Here is a 20,590-nt window from a genome sequence, read left to right on the forward strand (position 1 = left end):
CTCCACACATCCAAGTTAATGATTGACCCCCTGCCCCGCTCACCCTCTGCCCCCGGCCCCGCTGCCCCACACCGGCCACGCCATGGGCCCACGCTGGGCACTGGGTCTCCTCATCCTCCTACTCCTCCTCTGGGTGCTGGGGGGCAGCACCCCGGACCCTGAGTAGGGACTATGGGGCAGCTATGGGGCTGGGGTGGCTATAGGGGGCTGGGGGGCAGGTGTGGGGCTGGCGGCTATAGGGAACTCTGGGGCAGCTATGGGGCTGGGGGAGCTATATGTAGCTGTGGGGCAGGTATGGGTCTGGGGGCTATAGGGGGCTGTGGGGCAGGTATGGGCCTGGAGGGCTATAGGGAGCTGTGGGGTAGATATGGGGATGGGGGTCTACAGGGGGTTGTTGGGGCAGGTATGGGGCTGGGGGCTATAGGGGGCTGTGGGGCAGGTATGGGGCTGGGGGAGCTTTAGGGAATTGTAGGGTAGGTATGGGTCTGGGGGCTATAGGGGTCTGTGGGGCAGGTGTGGGGCTGGGGACTATAGGGAACTCTGGGGAAGGTGTGGGGCTGGGGGAGCTATAGGGGGCTGTGGGGCAGGTATGGGGCTGGGGGGCTATAGGGAGCTGGGGGCAGGTATGGGGCTGGGGTGGCAATAGGGAGTTGTAGGGCAGGTATGGGGCTGGGGGAGTGTGCTATGGGGCTCAGTATGACTATTGAACACCTGTGGGGCTGGGGTCACCATGGGAGCTATGGGGCAGCTGTAGGACTGAGAGGGGGCTGTTGAGGCTCTGTGGGGCTTGTGAGGATCCATGGGGTAGCTCTAGGGCTGAGGGGGGTCTCTGTGGGGTGGAGGGTGCTTGAGACAGCTATGGGGCATCTATGGGGCAGAGGGCATCAAGGCCTATGTGGGGTGGGGACACCCATGGGGCGGAGGGGTCTATGCGGCAGCCGTGGGTCAGGCTGTGTCTCCCCCAGGCTGGTGCTGGTAGCCCCACGGCTCGTGGCGCTGGGGTCCCCCATGGGGCTGCTGGTGGCAGCCATGGGGCCAGTGACGGGGTCAGTGACGGCATGGCCGGGGGACGGCGGCCGTGGGGCAGGACCCTGCGCCCCCCCGGTGCCCTTCGACCTCGGGGCCCACAACGACTTCAGCCAGATCCTGAACATCAAGGTGTGGGGATGTGTGGGGCGGGGGGGGGCGGGGCATGGGGACGTCCCCATGGGGCTGGGGGACACCATGGACCCCCTGTTTGTCCCCCTCCCCCGGGCCCCCCAACGACGCACTGCCCCCCCAGGTGACCCCGGAGCAGGCCAAGCACTGTGGGGTGCTGGAGGACACCATGGGGCAGACGTTGCTGTTGGAGGCCCAGAGCCCCCAAGTGGCCCCCCGGGTGGTTCGTGTGGGGCTGGGGGCGCCCCGCGGGGTGCTGCTGGTCCAGACGGACAAACCCCTCTACGCCCCCCAGCAGACTGGTGAGACACAGCCCCCCAGCACCCCAAAACCCCCAAATCACCCCCAAATCACCCCCAAACCCCCAAATCATGCCAAAATCACCCCAAAATCACCCCCCAAACCTCCAAATCACATCAACCCCCCAAATCACCCTGAAATCATCCCCAAAACCCCCAAATCACGCCAAAAGCATGCCAAAATTACCCCCAAAACCCCCAAATTACCCCCAAATCACCCCGAAACCCCCAAATCACACCAAAATCACCCCAAAATCACCCCAAAAGCCCCAAATCACCTCAAATTCACTCTAAAACTCCCAAATCACCCCAACATCACCCTGAAATGTCCAAATCATTGCAAAACCCCCAAATCACATCAAACCCCGCCAAATCACCCTCAAATCACTCCGAAATCATCCCCAAAACCCCCAAATCACCCCAAATCACCCAAAATCCCCAAATCACCCCAAACCCCCCAAATCACCCTAAAACCCCCAAATCATGCCAAAATCGCCCCCAAACCCCCAAATCACCCCAACACCACCCTGAAATGCCCAGATCACCTCAGAACACCCAAATTGCTCCAAAGTCACCCTAAAACCCCCAAATCATCCCCAAATCCCACTATTTCACCTACAAAATCCCTAAATCCACCCAAATCCCCCCCCAAAAGACCCCTTGGATCCCCCCAAATCCCCCCCAAATCCTACAAATCCCCCCAAACTCCCTCTAATTCACCCCAAATCCCCCCAAAATCTTTAAAATCTACAAATTGCCCCTAAATTGCCCCAAATTGCACAGATCACCCGAAAATCACCCCAAGCTCCTCACATCCCACACTTCACCCCAAATTTCCCAAATCCACCCCAAAATCCCCTGAATTCACCCCAAATCTTCCCCAAATCTTCAATACCCACAAACCATCCCTAAATCTCCCCCAAATCACCCCAAACATCCCCAAATCCCATAAATCCACCCCGAAACTCTCCAAATCCCCCCAAGGCCCCTCAATTGTCCCAAATCCCCCCAAAATACCCCAAATTCATCCCAAATCCCCCCAAACGCCCCCCCAACCCCTCACCCCATACAATTCTCTGTACCCATATATTGCCCCTCCCCCACTGACCCCCTCCTCCCCCCAGTGCGTTTCCGCGTCTTCTCCCTGGACCCCGACCTGCGGCCGAACCCCGAACCCGTCCTGGTCACCGTCACGGTGTGGGGCCTGTGGGGCTGGGCTATGGGGCAGCCCTGTGGGGCTGGGGGTCCCTATGGGGCAGCCTTAAGGATCTGGGGTTCCCTATGGGGCTGGGGGTCTCTACGGGGCAGCCCTATGGGGCTGGGGGCCCCTATGGGGCTGGGTTATGGGCCTGGGTGTCCCTATGGGGCTGGGTGTCTCTATGGGGCTGTGCTATGGGGCTGGGGGGTCCCTATGGGGCTGGGCTGAGCACTCTGGGGCCGGGCCGTGTGTCCCCCCGTGGGTGCCGTGGGTCAGGCTGTGGGTCGGGGCTCCACGTCACCCCCTGCCCCACAGAACCCCCTGGGGGCCCGGGTGCGGGAGGGGCAGCGGGTGCCCCTGGGGATGGTGCTGAGCGACCAGCTGGAGCTGCCCGACGTCGCCGTGTGAGTGGGGCCACTGTGGGGCAGGGGCTGCTGTGGGGCAGGGTGATGAGGGGTACATGAGGCTATGGGGCGCTATGGGGCAGTGTGGTGAGGGGTACATGGGGCCATGGGGCACTATGGGGCTGGGTGGCATGGGGGGGTACATGGGGCCATGGGGTGCTATGGGGCAGGGTGGTGAGGGGTACATGGGGCTATGGGGCAGGAGGTGCCATGGGGCTGTGGGGGACTATGGGGTGGCATGGGGGGCTGTGGGACTGGGAGCAGGTGAGGCTGTGGGGCTGCGGGTGCTGGGGGGTGCTGTGGGGCTGGGGGTGCCATGGAACAGGTGAGGCAGGTGAGGCTGTGGCGCTGGGGGGTGCCATGAGGTGCCATGGGGTGCTGTGGGGCTGAGGGTGTCGTGGGTCTGGGGTTGCCGTGGGGCGGGTGTGGCTGTGGGGCTGGGGGTGCCATGGGGCTGAGGTTGCCATGGGGTGCTGTGGGGGTGGGGGTGCCGTGGGGCGGGTGGGGCCGTGGGGTGGGTGGGGCCGTGGGGCCAGGGGTGCCGTGGGGTGCCGTGGGGCAGCCCCACAGGTGCCATCTCCACCCAGGCCGGGCACGTGGCGGGTCGAGGCCCAGCTGGTCGCCAGCCCCCGCACCCGGGGCGAGGCCACCTTCGCCGTGCGGCCCTACGGTGGGGGAGGGGCCGGGGGGGAGGGGCACGGACAGCTCCCCTGACGCCCCGCCCACTCTGACCCCATGCCCCACCCCATCTGATGCCCCGCCCCTTTCTGAAGTCCTGACACCCCACCTCACTCTGAAGACCCACCCCCTCTTATGCCCCGCCCTCATGCCCCACCCCTTCTAAAACCCTGAAGCCCCACCCCTTCGGAAGCCCCGCCCTAATCCTCCACCCCTTCTGAAGCCACCTGATGCCCCACCCCCGTAGACCCCTCCCCCTCTTGCCCTGCCCCTCTGACACCCCACCCCTGACACCCATCCCCTCCGACACCTTGATGCCCCGCCCCTGTTCCAACGCCCCACCCCTGATGCCCCGCCCTGATCCCCTTACTCAACCCCTTCTAGCCCCACCCCCCTCACTCCACCCACAACACCCCGCCCCTTTACACCCTGCCCCCTCTCTGACACCCTGCCCCAGATCCCCTTGCCCCGCCCCCTCTTGCCCCGCCCCCTCTTGTCCCGCCCCCTCCCCTGACGCCTGTTGCCCCGCCCACAGTCCTGCCCAGCTTCTCCCTGCGGGCCAATCCCGACCGCCGGTTCCTCCTGCTGGGGCCTGGCCCCGCCCCCTCCCTGCGCCTGCACCTGCGCGCCCGGTACCTGCCCCTCCCCCCACCGGCCCCTCCCCCCCGTGGGACCCTCCCAATCCCCGCGGGACCACCCAAATCTGCCCCAAGGCCCCTAAAATCCCCTCCAGACCCCCACCAACACCCCCTGAACACCCCCAAATCCCCTGTGGGACCCCCAACCCCCCCTGGGACCCCAAAACCCTCCTTGGGACCCCAAAACCCACTCCCAGGACCCAAAACCCCTCCCGGGACCCCCCAAATCCTCTGTGGGACCCCCAAACCCCTCCCCCGGGACCCTCCAAAACCCCTCCCGGACCCCAAAAACCCCCCGGTTCCCCCCAAATCTGCCCCGAGACCCCCTAAAATCCCCTCCAGACCCCCCCAACCCCCTCTGGGACCCCCAAATACTCCCCAGATCCCCCTAAAGCCCCCGTGGGACCCCCAAACATCCCGGGGACCGCAAAACATCCCCCCCGGACCCCAAAAGCCCCTGGGATACTCCAAACCCCCCGACTTCTGGGTGACCCCCCCCAATTCCCGGGTGACTTTTGGGGGACCCCTGTGACCTCCCCTGACCTTTGGTGACACCCCACCCCGCCATTCCCTGTTGACGTTTGGGGGGGCGCCCCCTGACCTCGGGGTGTCCCCCCCGATTTCGGGGGCCCCCCCCTGATTTTGGGGTCCCCCCCCAGGTACCTGGATGGGGTGGGGGTGCAGGGCCGGGCCCAGCTGCGGGTGGGGCTGCGGGGGGGGCCCTTCCTGCGGGAGCTGGACCAGCGCACCCAGGTGAGGCACCCCAAAACCTGGGGCACCCCAAAACAGCCTTCGGGCACCCTGAAACTTCCCAGGGCACCCCAAAACTTTGGGAACCCCCAAAAAACCAGCCTTCGAGCACCCCAAAACCACCCAGGGCAACCTGAAACCTGGGGCACCCCAAAAACGAGCCTTAGGGCACCCCAAAAAGCTGTCAGAGCACCCCAAAACCTGGGGCACCCCAGAACAACTGAGGGCACCCCCAGAACTTCGGGAACCCCAAAAACCACCCCTCTGGAGACACCAAAACCCCCCCCGACCCCCCCAAGGTCATCCTTGGGGACCCCAAAACCTCCTCACCCCCCCCCCGGTTCACCCCCAAGCCCCCGAGGAACCCCCGTATCCCTGGGGACCACCCCCCGGGTACCCCCAAACCACCCCAGGGGGTCCCGAACCCTGCCTGGGGACCCCCAAACCAACGGAGGACCCCAAAACCCCGCCCGTGGACCCCAACCCCCCCCGGACCCCATAACTCCCCCCGAGGTCCCCCAAAACCGCCCCCCCGGGAGGCCCCGCCCCTCAGTTCTCCCAGTTGCCCCACTCCCCTCCCCGCCGCTGGCTCCTACGGCCCCGCCCCCGCCTGCCCCGCCCCCTCCAGGTGACGTCAGGGGAGGCGGAGTTCAACGTCACCCTGGAGGCCGTCGTCAGCGCCCTGGGCGTGGCCCCGCACGAGCTGGAGGGGGAGGGGCTGCGCCTGGCCGTCACCGTCATCAATGATGATGGTAGGGTGGGGCCGGGGTGGGGCGGGGCGGGGCCGGGGCAGGTGAGGGTGCTGGAGGGGCGGGGCTGAGTGGGGAAGGGTGGGGTGGAGCTGGGGGCGTGGCCTGGGCTGGGTGGGCAGGGCCGGAGTGTGGGTGGGGCAGGGGTCGGCAGGGGTGGGGCTTAGGCTTGGAGGGGTGGGGCCAGTGATGGCGTGGGCTGGGGCTGGGGCGGGGCAGAGGCGGGATGTGGGGGGCGGGTCTGGGCGGGGGCAGGGTGGGCTGGGGTGGAGACAGTGGAGGGGCGGGGCCTTCTGGGGTGGGGGATACTGGAAGGGGCGGGGCCAGGAGCTCTGTCCCCACCCTCTCGGGGGAGGGGAGGTGAGGCTGTGCATGGCCCCGCCCACTTTTAAGACAGTGGGCGTGTCCAGGGGGGGAGGTGGTGCAGCGGGAGGTGCGGGTGGGGCTGGTGACCTCGCCCTGGACCCTGGACCTGAGCCCCACCCCCCGCTACTTCGTGCCGGGCGGCCCCTTCACCCTCCTGGTGAGTGAGGGCGGGGTGGGGGGCGGGGCCCAGGAGGGGGCGGGGCCTGGCACGCTGGGGGGAGGCCTTGCTCCAGGGCCAGGCTGCGTGTCAGAGGCTGGAGGGGGCGTGGCAGGGCGTGGCAGGGCGTGGGAGGCCATGGGAGGGTGTGGTGGGGCATGGGGGTGTGGGGGTCAAAGGAGGGCGTGGCAGGGCGTGGCATGGTATAGGGGGTGGGGGGCCATGGGAGGGCGTGGCAGGGTGGGGGGGTGGGAGGCCATGGGGGCGTGGCAAGGCATGGTGGGCGTGGCAGAGTGTGGGGTGTGGGGGAGGCCATGGGAGGGAGTGGCAGGGCGTGGCAGGGCGTGGCAGGGTGTGGCAGGTTGTGGAGGACCATGGGAAGTTGTGGGAGGTTCTGGGAGGGTGTGGCAGGGCGTGGCAGGGCGCGGTGGGCCCAGCGCGACCGTCTCCCCTCCCCAGGGCCGGGTGCTGGACGCCGGGGGGGCGCCGGCGCCGGGGGTGGAGGTGCGGGTGGGGGTGGGGGTGACGGGGGCCGCCCCTCCCCCCACCCCTGACCCTGCGGGCGGATGCCGGGGGGGCATCAGCGCCCCCATCAACGTGCCCCCCGCCGCCGGGGGGGTCAGCCTGCGCGTGAGTGGGGGAGGGGCAGGGGGCGGGGGCGGGAGGGGGGTGGGTGATGGGGGGGACGTGGGGGGCTGGGGGGCGGGGGGGATGTGGGGGGGTGGGGGGGGGGTTGGGGGGAGGTCACGGGGTCTCGTGGGGTGACCCACGCCCCCCCCGTGACGTGACGTGACGGGGGTGGGGTCGCAGGTGGAGGCGGGGTCACCGGGGGCCCCCCCCGCCCGCGCCCACCTGACGCTGAGCCCGGTGACCCCCGTCTCGGGGCGGTTCCTACTGCTGGGGGGGCGGGGGGGGCCCCTGCGCCCCGGGGGGCTGCTGCCGGCTCCAGCTGCGTGACGTGGGGCCCCCCCCGGCCCCCCACATCTACCACATTCTGGTGAGACCCCGGCGCCCCCATGACCCCCTGAGACCCCACCATGACCCCCCGCGACCCCCCGTGAATCCCAGAGACCCCCCATGATGCCCCGCCACCCCCCGAGACTCCCCCGAGACCCCCTGCGACCCCCTGCAACCCCCCATGACCCCCCACGACCCCCTGAGACCCCCCCGGGACTCCCCAGGACCCCCCAAGACCCCCCCATACCCCCACGACCCCCCGTGATCCCCAAGTCCCCATGAGACCCCCCCGACCCCCAAAGACCACTCGAGACACCCAAGACCCCCCCAGGACCCCTCAGGACCCCCAGGACCCCTCCCACGTGCCTGTCACATGTCACGCGCACGCATCACACACGCAGGTCGCGCCCCGCGGTGGCGTGTTGCCGCGTCACACGTCGTGTGGGTGTCGCGTGTCACGTGTCGGGTGTCATGTGACCATGCCGTGTCCCGCCCACGCGTGGCGCGTTGCACACGGGAGCCGCAGGCCGATCCGTGTCCCCACACGCGTGTCCTCACGTGTCCCCCACTTCCCCCCCGTGTCCCCACACGCATCCCCGTGTCCCCCCACGTCCCCCCCCACCCCCCGTATGTCCCCACGCGTGTCCCATGTTCCTCCAGGCCCCCCCACTTTTCCCCACACGTGTCCCCCCACCCCCCCCACGCCCTCCCATGTCCCCCCGTATCCCACGTGTGTCCCATGTCCCCCCACACCCCACATGTCCCCACGCCCCCATGTGCTCCCCACGTGTCCCCACATGCCCTGATGTCCCTCCACATGTCCCACGTGTCTTTTGCATGTCCCGTGCCCCCCCCGTGTCCCCCCAAGCCCCCCCACGTGGCTCCCATGTGTCTCTCCCATGTCCCATGTGTGTCCCATGTGCCCCCACATGGCCCCCGGTGTCCCCCCACACCCCCCCATGTCCCCCAAGCCCCCCATGTGTCCCATGCGTGTCCCCCACGTGTCTCCCCGTATCCCACGTGTGTCTCATGTCCCCCCACGTGCCCCACGTGTCCCTTGCGTGTCCCATGACCCCGTGTCCCACGTGTCCCCCATGTTTCCCCAAGTGCCCTCCACATGCCCCCCCCGTGCCCCCATGTGTCCCACACGTGTCCCACATGTCCTATGTCCCCCCATGTCCCCCATGTGCCCCCCCATGTCCCCAAGCCCCTCTCATGCCCCCCCGTGTCCCCACATGCCCCCTATGTGTCCCATGTGTGTCCCCCGTGTCCCCCGTGTGTCCCCACGTGTCCTCTCATGCCCCCCACGTGTCCCCACATGTCCCCACGTGCCCCCACGTGTCCTCTCGTGCCCCCCACGTGTCCCCACGTGTCCCCACGTGTCCTCTCATGCCCCCCCACATGTCCCCACGTGTCCCCACATGCCCCTATGTGTCCCACATGTCCCCGCCGTGCCCACGTGTGTCCCCACGTGTCCTCTCATGCCCCCCACGTGTCCCCACATGTCCCCACGTGCCCCCACGTGTCCTCTCATGCCCCCCCACATGTCCCCACGTGTCCCCACATGCCCCTATGTGTCCCACGTGTCCCCGCCGTGCCCCACGTGTGTCCCCACGTGCCCCCACGTGTCCTCTCGTGCCCCCCCACGTGTCCCCACATGTCCCCACGTGCCCCCACGTGTCCTCTCGTGCCCCCCCACATGTCCCCACGTGTCCCCACATGCCCCTATGTGTCCCACGTGTCCCCCGCCGTGCCCCACGTGTGTCCCCCACGTGCCCCCCACGTGTCCCCAAGCCCCTCACGACCCCCCCGTGCCCCCCCGTGTCCCGGCGCAGGCGGTGGCGCGGGGGCGGCTGGTGGCGGCGCGGGGGCTGCGCCGGGGGACGCTGACGGAGGTGACGGTGCCGGTGACACCCGCCATGGCCCCGCGGCTGCGCGTCGTCGCCTTCTTCCAGGCCGGGGGGCGGCTGGTGGCGGCCGCCTGGGGGGCGCTCTGTGGTGGGGCTCCTGCCACCGCCAGGTGGGCACTGGCGGCACTGGCAGGGGCTGGGGGCCTGACTGGGGTCACTGGAGGGGACTGGAGGGCTGGGGGGGGGGGCTGGGGGCCGGGCTGGGGGTCACTGGGGGGGACTGGGAGTGACTGGGGGGGCTGGGGGCCGGGCTGGGGGTCACTGGGGGGGACTGGGAGTGACTGGGGGGGCTGGGGGCCTGACTGGGGGTCACTGGGGGGGGACTGGGAGTGACTGGGGGGGATGGGGGCCTGACTGGGGGTCACTGGAGGGGACTGGAGGGGCTGGGGGGGGTGACTGAGGGGCAGCGAGAGGGACTGGGGGTCACTGGGAGGGACTGGAAGGACTGGGGGGGGACGGGGGGCACTGGGGGTCACTGGGGGGACTGGGAGGTACTGGGGGTCTGACTGGGGGTCACTGGGAGGGACTGGGAGGGGCCTGGGAGGGGCTGGAGGGTGACCACAGGGCACTGGTGGGGACTGGGAGGGGCTGGGAGGACTGGGGGGGGGGGGATGGGGGGCACTGGGGGCACTGGGGGGGCACTGGGCCCCCACCGGGGGTACTGGGAGCCCCAGGGCGCTGATGGGCGGGGCAGGTGCGGGTGGGGGTGGGGCAGCGGGGGGCCGCCCTGCGCCCCCAGGCCCCCCTGACCGTGACGGTGACGGTGACGGCGGAGGGGGGGCCGGGGGGGCCGGGGGGGCCGGGGGGGGCACCCGCCACCCTGGCCCTGGGCGCCACCGACGGCGCCGTCCTGGAGCTGGAGCCGCGGCACCGCCTCGACCCTGCCAAGGTCACCCCCAAACCGACCCCCCCCAAACTGTGACCCCCCCAAAATCCGGGACCCCCCCAAAACGGGGCCCCAAAACCGACCCCCCTGAACCCGACACCCCGGAAACCCGGGACCCCCAAAATAGGACCCCCCGCCAAACCATAGGGGTCCCCCAAAATGGGACCCACAATTGGCGAACCCCCCTGCAAAACCACCCCCCCAAATCCCAGAACACCCCCAAAACGGGACCCCCAAACCCGACCCCCCCAAAACACCCCCGCCAATCCCAGAACCCCCCCAAAACGGGACCCCCAAAACGGGACCCCCAAAACGGGACCCCCCAAAACCAGTTAAACCCCCCAAAACTGGAACCCCCAAATCTGAGCCGCCCCCAAACTTGGGGACCCCCATAAACCCGCCCTCCCCCGGGAACCCCCACCCTTGGCACCCCCCAAACCCCCCCGGGGACCCCCCCCAACCCCTCCTTGGGCCTCCCGGGGGGGCGGGGCCGATCCCTCCCCCCCCAGGGGTGACCTGGCCCCTCCCCCCCGCAGGTGGAGGCGGTTTTGGGGAGCAGCGATTTGGGGTGCGGCCCCGGGGGGGGGACCCGATCCCGAGGGGATGTTCCGGGCGGCCGGGCTGGTGCTGGGGGGGCCCGATCCCCCGCCGGGGCCGCGTGAGTGGGGGGCGGGGCGGGGGGAAGGGGGGAGGAGAGGTGGGGGCATAGGGGGATGGGGGGGATGGGGGAAGGGCAAAAAGGGTGGGGGTCCGCGGGGGAGGGGGGGTTTGGAGGGATGGGGAGGAGGGGGGAGGGGAGAAGGGGGATGGGGGTCGTGGGAGGTCACGGGGGTGACGGGGTGTCCCCCCCCGCAGCCCCCGGGTGCCCCCCCGCGCCTCCCCGCCCTCGGCGCTCCCCGAGGCTGCAGCAGCTGCTGGAGGAGGGGGGTGAGTGACAGCTGTCAATCATCAACGGCCCCCCCCCCCCCCCCCGCCCACCCCCCGCAGCCACCCCTCGGCACTGGGTGTCCTCGTCCCCTCCCTCACCCCTGTGTCCCCCCCCCACCCGGGCCGGGGGTCACCATGTCCCGAGTGTCACCCCCATGTCCCCAAAGAGCCCTCCCCTGCCCCAGGGGGACCACCCACGGCCCTGTGTCACCCTGTGTCACCCCGTGTCCCCCTGTGTCCCACTGTGTCCCACCATGTCACCCCCATGGCCCCGTGTCACCCCATGTTACCTCGTGTCACCCCCGTGTCACCCCCATGGCCCCGTGTCACCCCGTGTCACCCCGTGTCCCCCGTGTCACCACATGTCACCCTGTGTCACCCCATGGCCCCGTGTCACCCCATGTTACCCTCGTGTCACCCCCGTGTCACCCCCATGGCCCCGTGTCACCCCGTGTCACCCCGTGTCCCCCGTGTCACCACATGTCACCCTGTGTCACCCCCATGGCCCTGTGTCACCCCGTGTTACCTTGTGTCACCCCCGTGTCACCCCCATGGCCCCGTGTCCCCCCATGTCTCCCGTGTCCCCCCGTGTCCCCCCATGACCCCACGGTGTCCCTGTGTCCCCAGGCCCCCCGCGGGGGGGGGACACGCTGGCCGCCCGCTGCTGCCGGGACGGGGGCTGCGGGTGCCGCTGCGGGCAACGTGCGCCCAGCGGGGCCGGCGGGTGCCCCCCACCCATGGGTGCCGCCAGGCCTTCCTGCGCTGCTGCCATCGCGCCCGGGCCCTGCGCTCGCGGGGGGGGCCCGGGGTGGCGCGAGGTGGGCGCGGGGGGAGGGTCACTGGGGGGGGCCTGGGGGGGCCGGGGGGGGCTCGGGGGGTCACTGGGGGGGCACTGGGGGGGCACTGGAGGGATGATGAGGGGTTGGGAGGGGTCGGGGGGGCCTTCGGGGGTGGGTTTTAGGGTGTCGTGGGGAGCTCTGGGGGGCCCTGTGGGGATGATGGGGGGTCGGGGGGGGGGGGGTGGGGGGGTCGGGGGGGGTCAGGTGGTGTCGAGGGATCCATGGGGAGGCTTGGGGGGGGCAAGGGGGTTGGGGGGGTCACTGGGGGGGGGCCTGAGGGGAAGCTGGATGGGTGATGGGGGCTGTGGGGGGTCATGGGGTGTCATGGGGGGTCGGGGGGTCACGGGGGATCTCGGTGCATGGGGTGGAGCCACGGAGGAGGGGTCGGGGGGGCAATAGGGGGGTCCATTGGGGGAGATCGGGGGGGGGCCTGGGGAAGGTTATGGGAGGGGGGTCGGGGGGGGCTGGTTGCATGGGGGGGTTGAGGAGGGTGTCATGGGAGGGGGGGTAACGGGGGGTCAGTGAGGCCCATGGGGGGGGGGTCTGGACACCTGGGTCCCACCGTGGTGGGGGAGGGGCGCTCCCGGACGCCGCGGTCCCCCCAGTTTTCTTTGAAGAGCTGGAGGAGGAGTGGGGGGAGGGGGACATCCTCTCCCGCAGCTTCTTCCCCGAGAGCTGGCTCTGGCGCACCATCCCCACCAACGGCTCCGCCAGGTGCCACGCCCGGCCACGCCCGGCCACACCCGGTCACCCCTTGGCCACTCCCTGTCACTGCCTGTCACCCCCAGGCACGCCCTGTCACCCCGGCCACGCCTGGACACACCCAGTCACCCCTTGGTCATGCTCTGTCACCCCGGCCACGCCCGGCCACACCCATCACCCCCAGCCACACCCTGTCATCCCTGAGGCCACACCCAGCCACACCCAGCCACCCCTGACCATGTCTGGCCACATCCTGTTACACCCCCTCGTCACACCCAGCCATGCCCAGCCACACCCTGTCACACACCCCCGGCCACACCTGGCCATACCTTTCAGCCAGCCACACCCTGCCACGCCCAGCCACGCCCTGTCACTCTTGGCCACACCCTGTCACCCCCAGCCACCCCGACTACACCCGGCCACCCCATCACACCCTCTGGCCACACCCAGCCATGCCCAACCCCCACCGGCCATGCCCAGCCACATCCTGTCACCCCGGTCACGCCCTGTCACCCTGGCCACGCCCTGTCGCCGCTGTCCCCGCCCAGCCACGCCTGCCCCCCCATCCCCCCAGGGTCACGGTGCTCCTCCCCGACTCCATCACCACCTGGGAGATTCAGGCCATCGCCGTCATCCCCGGCCACGGTGAGTGTGATGTCATCCCCATGACGTCACCTTGATGACATCACCCCGACGTCACCTCGGGTCCCGTCCTCCCCCCGCCCCCAGCGTCCCCACGTACCCTTGGGGTGCCGCGGCCACCCCCCTGCCCCACATCCCCTGGGGGGGACCCCAGCAGCGCTGACCCCCCCCAGAGGAGATGCCACCGCCCCACATCCCCCCCCCCCGGCCCCCCCCAGCCCCGCCCCACGGTGACCACACCCCCTCCCCAGGCGTGTGCGTGGCCATGCCCCGGCGGGTGACGGTGACCCAGGACGTCTACGTGCGGCTGCCGCTGCCCCCAGCGCCCGCCCCCACGAGCAGCTGCAGCTCCTCCCCCACATCCACAGCAGGCTGCCCCACAGCATCAATGTGAGTGCCCAGCCCCACAGACACCCCTGCCCCACAGGCCCCCTGCCCCACAGGTGTCCCCTGTACCCCCAGTTCCCCCTATGTTCCCCCTCCGCCCCATAGCTCCTCCCTGTGCCCCATAGAACCCCCCTGCCCCATACCCCCGTCACCCCATAGATGACCCTGTGGCACACAGGTAAACCTTTGTGCCCCATAGATGCCTCTTCTGCCACACAGATCCTCCCTGTGCCCCATAGATACACCCTGCCCCATAGCCCCTCTGTGCCCCATAGCTCCCCCCCAGTGCCCCATAGCCCCAGTACCCCATAGCCCCCTTGTGCCCCATAGCCCTCCCTGCCCCATAGCTCCCCCCAGTGCCCCATAGCCCCCCGTGCCCCATAGCCCCCCAGTACCCCCACAGCCCCCCTGTACCCCATAGTCCCCAGTGCCCCACAGCCCGCCAGTGCCCCACAGCCCCCCAGTGCCCCATAGCCCCCTGCCCCATGGCACCCCCCCAGCCGCGGGGTGACGCGGGTGCCGTGGGGCGCAGGTGACGGTGACGGCGGCGGTGGCGGGGGGCCGCGTGTGGGGGCTGGAGGGGCCCCCCCTGCGCCTGCAGCTGCCCCCCGGGGGGGCGGTGCCGGTGCCCCTCCCCCTGCTGCCGCTGCGCCCCGGGGAGCTGCCGCTCACGGTCACGGCCCGCGGGCCCGGGGGGCTGGGCGACAGCGTCACCCGCGTGCTGCGCGTCCAGGTGAGGCCCCGCCCACGCGCCCGGCGCCACCCCCCACCCGTGGGTGCGCCCCGGTCACTGGGGTCCCCTCCCCCACCCGTGGGTGCCCCATGGACACTGGGATCCCCTCCCCCACCCATGGTTACCCCCCGGTCACTGGAATCCCCCCCACACCCGTGGGTGTCCCCTGGTCACTGGGTTCCCCTCCCCCACCCGTGGGTGCCCACGACACTGGGTTCCCCTCCCCCACCCGTGGGTGCGCCCCGGTCACTGGGATCCCCTCCCCCACCCATGGGTGCCCCCAGTCACTGGTTCCCCTCCCCCACCTATGGGTGCCCCCGAGGTGGGGTCCCGCTGACCCCCCCCCTCCCCCCCAGCCTGAGGGGGAGCCGCACCTTGAGGAGACCAGCTACGTCCTGGACACCGACGGTGGGTGGGGGCACCCAGGGGTGGGGGGGGCACAGGAGTGGGGGGGGTTTCATGGGTGCGGGGGTTCTCAAGGGTGGCGGGGAGTTCCATGGGTGTGGGGGTCCCAGGGGTGGGGGGGATCCCAGGGGTGGCGAGGGGTTCCATGGGTGCGGGGGGGTCCCAGGGGTGGGGGGGTTCCCAAGGGTGGCGGGGAGTTCCATGGGTGTGGGGGGTCCCAGGGGTGGGGGGGTCCCAAGGGTGGCGGGGAGTTCCATGGGTGTGGGGGGTCCCAGGGGTACAGGTTGGAGGACACAGAGGTGGGGGGGGTCCCAAGGGTGGCGGGGGGTCGGGGGGTTCCACGGTCGCGGGGTGTCCCAGGGGTGGGGGCACCCATGGGTGCGGCCCCACTGACACCACCCCCTCCTCCAGACACGGAGGGCCGGAACGCTGGAGATCCCCGGGGGGGTCCCTGAGGGGCTCGTGCCGGGTGGGGAATTCAGCGTCAGCATCCGCGTCACCGGTGGGTGGGGGCAGGGGGGCACACGGGGGGGGACATGGGGGGGTGGGTCGGGACGTGGGGTGTCATGGGTGTGGGGGTCATGGGGGTCGTGGGGGTGGGGGATGATGGGGGGGACACCGGGGGGTGGGGGGTTGTGGGGGACACAGGGGGCGTGCGGGGACACGGGGTGGGGGGTCGTGGGGGGGTCGTGAGGGGACAAGGGGGGGTCATGATGGGGCATAGGGGGGGTCATAGAGGGGACTTGGGGGGGTGTCCGTGGGTACTGGGGGGGCGTTGGGAGGACACAGGGGGGGTGAGGGTGTCGTGGGGGGTCGGAGGGGGTCGTGGAGCGATGTGGGGGGATGTAGGGGGGTGGGGGGGACACAGGGGGTCGGGGGGGATGTGGAGGGGCGGGTCATGGGGACACTTGGGGTCCAGCACTGACAGTGTCTCTGTCCCCCCCCTTCCCCTCCCTCGGCCCCCCTGCCCCCCCCCGTGCCCCCACAGGCCGCGTGGGGGGCTGGGCGCTGCGGGGGGCGCTGGGCGCAGGGGGGGCGCTGCTGCGGGCCCCCCGGGGGTGCGGGGAGCAGGCGCTGCTGGCTCTGGCCCCCCGCGCCGCCGCCCTGCGCTACCTGACCTGCGGGGAGGCTGGGGGGGGGCGGGGGGGGCCGGGGGGCTGCCCCCCCGAGCTGCGCCCCCGCGCCCTGCGCGCCCTCCAGATGGGTACGGGGCCATGGGGGGTGGGGGTTTGGGGGGGCATTGGATGGGTTGGGGGCTACAGGGTGGGGGGGCTGGGGAGGGCTGTGGGGTGTGGGGGACTACGGGGGGATTGGGGGGGCTGGGTTCTATTGGGTGGGGGGCTGGGGGGCTCACGGGGCCCCTGGATGTGGGGGCCATGGGGGGAATGGGCTATAGGGAGCCTATGGGGTATGGGGGGGCTATGGGGGGGCTGGGGGGGGCTATGGGATGTGCAGGGCTATGGGTGGGGTTGGGGGGCTGGGGAGCTTTGGGGGTCCTGGGGTGTGGGGGGTATAGGGAACCTATGGGGTATGGGGGCCTATGGGGTATGGGGGCTCTGGGGGGGGCCTCTGGGTGTGGGGGGCCTATGGGTGTGGAGGTCTATGGGGGGGGATGGGGAATGGGGTGAGGGGGCAGGGGGGCTTAGGGAGCAATGGGGCTATGGGGTTTTGGGGGACTATTCGGTATAGGGGGGCCTATGGGGTGGAGGGACTATGGGGACCGTGGGGGGCGATGGGGTGTGGGGCAGCTGTGGGGTGTGCTACAGCTGGGGGGAGAATGAGGGAATGGGGGGGGTGATGGGGTGGGGTGACTTGGGGGGCTTAGGGGGCAATGGGGGGCTACAGCAAATGGGGGGCCCATGGGGTATGGGGGGGTGTTGGGGTGCTGTGGGTGTGGGGGGACTATGGGGGGCTACAGGGTATGGGGGGTCCGTGGGGAGCTATGGGGGTGAAAGGCTGTATTTGGGGGTGCGGGGGGGTGATGGGCTACAGGGGGGATATGGGGGGGCTGAGGGGAGCCATGGGTGGTGGGGGTTGGGCTGTGGGGGCCCATGGGTGGGGGGGCATGGGTGGAGGGGTGTGAGGGGGCTGGGGGGGGGGCCCATGGTCTCAGGGGGATGGGGGGGTCTCAGGCCCTGCACAGGGCACCCCCTTACACCCACCCCGGCCCCCCCAGGCTTCGAGCGCGTGCAGAGCTTCCGCAAGGGCGATGGCTCCTACAGCGCCTGGCAGCACCGGGGGGGCAGCACCTGGTATTGGGGGGGGCGGCTGGAAGGTGGGGGGTGATATGGGGGGGTAAGAGGACATGGGGGGCGGGGAGGGACATGGGGGGACATGGGGGAATGTGGGGGGACATGAGGGACATGGGGGGCTGTGGGGGCCAAGGGTTGCTTTGGAGGGCCATGGGGGGCCATGTGGGCTGTGGGGTCCATGGGGTGTCAGTGGGGGGCATGGGGGGGCAACAGAGGGCCGGCGGTCTGTGGGGGACCATGTGGGCCATGGGGGCCGTGGGGGTGGTGGGGACAGGGCAGGTCTGCCCCCGCAGGCTGACAGCGCTGGTGCTGCGGGTGCTGGCCCTGGCGCGGAACTACCTGCCAGCGGGGGCGGGGCAGCCGAGGGGTCCCTGCGGTGGGTGCTGGAGCAGCAGCGCCCTGACGGCTCCTTCCACGAGAGCCAGCCCATCCTGCACCGTGAGAAGCAGGTGAGCCCTGTGGCCACCACCACGGCTGCCACATGGACGCCAACATGGCCACCAACATGGCTGACAACATGGTCGCCAACATGGCTGACAATATGGCGCCAACATGGCTGACAACATGGCCGCCAACATGGCCGCCAACATGGCTGACAACATGGCCGCCAACATGGCTGACAATATGGCCGCCAACATGGCTGACAACATGGCCGCCAACATGGCCGCCAACATGGCTGTCAACATGGCTGACCACACAGCCACCTCCCCACAATGCCCCGCCCCCTGACCCCTGACCTCTGACCCCGCCCCCAGGGCGCCGTGGCTGACCCCGGGGCGGAGGCGGCCGCGTCACTGACGGCCTTCGTGGTGGTGGCCCTGCAGGGGGCGCGGGGGCTGCTGCCCCCCCACAGCGCCCTCCACCCACCCCTCGTGCGTACCCGGCACCCCCCAGCCCCTCCCCCACCCCACGCCCCTCCCCCACATCCCCCCATCCCCCCCATCCCCCCACATCCCCCACATCCCCCACATCCCCCCATCCCCCCCATCCCCCCCCCATTCCCGCATCCCCCATCCCCCCACATCCCCCCATTCCCCCCCATCCCCCACATCCCCCACATCCCCCCACATCCCCCCCATCCCCCCATCCCCCCCATCCCCCACATTCCCCCATCCCCCATCCCCCCACATCCCCACATCCCCCCCCCACATCCCTCCCATCCCCCACATCCCCCACATCCCCCCCATCCCCCCCATCCCCCCACATCCCCCACATTCCCTCATCCCCCATTTCCCCCACATCCCCCCATCCCCCCCATCCCCCCACATCCCCCCCATCCCCACATCCCCCACATCCCCCACATCCTCCCACATCCCCCATCCCCCCACATCCCCCATCCCCCCACCTACCCCCACCTCCCCCCACATCCCCCACCCCCCATCCCCCCACATTCCCCACATCCCCTACATCCCCCCCCATCCCCCCATCCCCCCCTCACCCCCTTGCCCCGCCCCCAGGACCACGCCCTCTCCCGCGCCGCCGCCTTCCTGCGGGGCCGCCTCCCCACCCTGGGCCCCTTCGCGACGGCCATCGCCGCCTACGCCCTGGCGCTGGGGGACCCCGCCCCGCCCGGCCCCGCCCCCGACCCCGCCCTGCTGCGCCTGCGCCGCCTCGCCCGCCCCACCCAGGGTGAGCCGGGGCACCGCGGGGTCACCGGGGGTCACGGGGGTCACCTGGGGGTCACCCTGGGGTCACCTGAATGCCCGGGTCCCTCCTTGGGGGGACCCACATGGGGTCCCTGGGTGGGGAGGGGGGGCATCGGGTGCCCTGATGGGGGTCCCCGGGTGGGGGAGGGGGTATCTCATCCACCATGTCGGGGGGTCCCCAGGAGGTGGGTGCTGGGTGCCCCTTTGGGGGTCCTGGAGGGGTTGCAGGGGCCATGACGGGGGGTCATTGGTTGCGGGGTGCCCAGATGGGGTCCCTGGGTGGGGTGGGGGATGCTGGGCGCCCTTTTGGGGTCCCGAGGGGGGATGTGCGGGTCCCTGACAGGGGGTCCCCGGGCAGGGGGTGCCCAGCGCCCTTTCAGGGGCCCCGGGGTGGGTGCGGGGTGCCCTGATGGGGTCCCTGGGTGGGGTGAGCGATGCTGGGCACCCTTTCAGGGGCCCCAGAGGGGGGTGCAGGGTGCCCTTATGGGGTCCCCCGGGTTGGGGGGGTGCCGGGCACCCTTTCGGGGGCCCCGGGTGGGGGGCGGGTCCCTGACGGGCCCCTCGGCGCAGGGGGCCAGGGGCAGTTCTGGCCGGCCGGGGGCGCGGGGGCCACGGTGGAGGCCACGGCCTACGGGCTGCTGGCGCTGCTGCAGCACCGCGATGGCGCCGGCGCCGCCCGGGCGGCCCGATGGCTGCGGGGGCAGGGCAACTACGGCGGGGGCTTCCGCTCCACCCAGGTGGGGGCCTGGGGGGGGGCCTGGGGGGTTTTGGGGGGCCCTGGGGCTAGGGGAGCCCAGGGTAGAGGGCCCCAGGCCCAGGCGGCCCAATGGCTGTGGGGAAGGACAGCTATGGCGGGGGCTTCTGATGCCCACAGGTGGGGGCTGGGGCGGCCTGAGTGGGGTCATGTGGGTCCTGGGGGAGCTTGGGAGGGGGTTGGGGGAGTCCGAGGGGATCCGGGGGGTTTTGGGGGGGTCCTGGGGCTGGGGGAGCCCAGGGTAGGGGGGCCCAGGCCCAGGCAGCCCAATGGCTGCAGGGGCAGGGCAACTATGGCGGGGGCTTCCGCTGCACCCAGGTGGGGGGCTGGGGGGGGCCTGAGGGGTGTCCAGGGGGGTGCTGGGGGGTCGGGGGGGCTGGGGATTTTGGGATTGTTTTGGGGTTGGGGGAGCCTGGGGTTGGGGGCCCTGGACAGTGGGGACCCCTGGTTGGGGGTGTTCTGGAATGGGGGGGGGGTCCCTGGGATTGGGGTCCCTGAGACTGCTGGATGCGAGGGTGGGTGCTGGGGTCCCCTTGGGGGGGATTACCTTTGGGGGGGGGTCCCCTGGGTCCCCAGGGATACATGGTTGGGTGCCAGATATGGGCCCCTTTTGGTGGGGGGTTCCCTGGGGTGCCTGGGATGAATGGATGGGTACCAGCTGTTGGGGTCCCTCCGTGGGGGTCCCTGGGACTCCTGCAACACGTGGGTGGGGGCTGGGGTCCCCCTTGGGGAGGGGGTTCCCTGGGGGGTGTCCCTTGGGGGGTGGGGCTCCCTGTGTCACCCGGGACACATAGGTGGGTGCTGGGTGCAGGGGTCCCTGGGATGGGAGGGTGGGTATTGGGTGCTGGGGTCCTCTTGGGTGGGGGGCAGGTCCCTGGGTCCCCCAGGGACATGTAGGTGGGGTGCTGGGTGCTGGGGTCCCTTTGGGGGGGGGTCTCCTGGGTCCTCAGGGATACATGGGTGGGTGCCAGACATGGGGGTCCCCTTGGGAGGGTGTCCCCTGGGTTTCCTGGGATGAGTGGATGGGTGCCAGATGTTGGGGTCCCCTTGAGTGGGGGTCCCTGGGACCCCTGGGACACGTGGGTGGGTGCCAGGTGCTGGGGCTCCCTCGGGGGGTCCCTGGGCACCCTGTGACACCCCCCCCCACGGGGTC

The 20,590-nt window shown here is 70.8% G+C and overlaps 1 protein-coding gene across 1 annotated transcript; it reads left to right on the forward strand.

The window, feature by feature from the left end:
- Nucleotides 1–51: 51 nt before the first annotated feature.
- LOC142048916 (complement C4-B-like) lies at nucleotides 52–19,588 on the forward strand (the record flags this gene model as incomplete). The annotated part of the gene is given in 34 exon segments (XM_075076246.1): nucleotides 52–162; nucleotides 966–1,158; nucleotides 1,283–1,460; nucleotides 2,582–2,652; nucleotides 2,971–3,059; nucleotides 3,647–3,729; nucleotides 4,273–4,369; nucleotides 5,035–5,128; nucleotides 5,754–5,877; nucleotides 6,285–6,397; nucleotides 6,857–7,027; nucleotides 7,208–7,336; nucleotides 7,338–7,394; nucleotides 9,190–9,393; nucleotides 9,959–10,153; nucleotides 10,687–10,722; nucleotides 10,724–10,808; nucleotides 11,006–11,077; nucleotides 11,705–11,755; nucleotides 11,758–11,895; nucleotides 12,522–12,630; nucleotides 13,193–13,263; nucleotides 13,512–13,583; nucleotides 13,586–13,650; nucleotides 14,180–14,380; nucleotides 14,737–14,808; nucleotides 15,197–15,287; nucleotides 15,774–15,989; nucleotides 16,962–17,037; nucleotides 17,331–17,398; nucleotides 17,401–17,486; nucleotides 17,793–17,909; nucleotides 18,495–18,666; nucleotides 19,254–19,588. Coding segments are annotated over 34 exon segments (4,011 nt in total), but the record flags the coding sequence as incomplete, so codon positions are not given.
- Between the last annotated feature and the right edge of the window lie 1,002 nt (nucleotides 19,589–20,590).

This window comes from Phalacrocorax aristotelis, chromosome 29 (genome assembly GCF_949628215.1).
Source record: "Phalacrocorax aristotelis chromosome 29, bGulAri2.1, whole genome shotgun sequence".
Taxonomy (NCBI): Eukaryota; Metazoa; Chordata; class Aves; order Suliformes; family Phalacrocoracidae; genus Phalacrocorax; species Phalacrocorax aristotelis.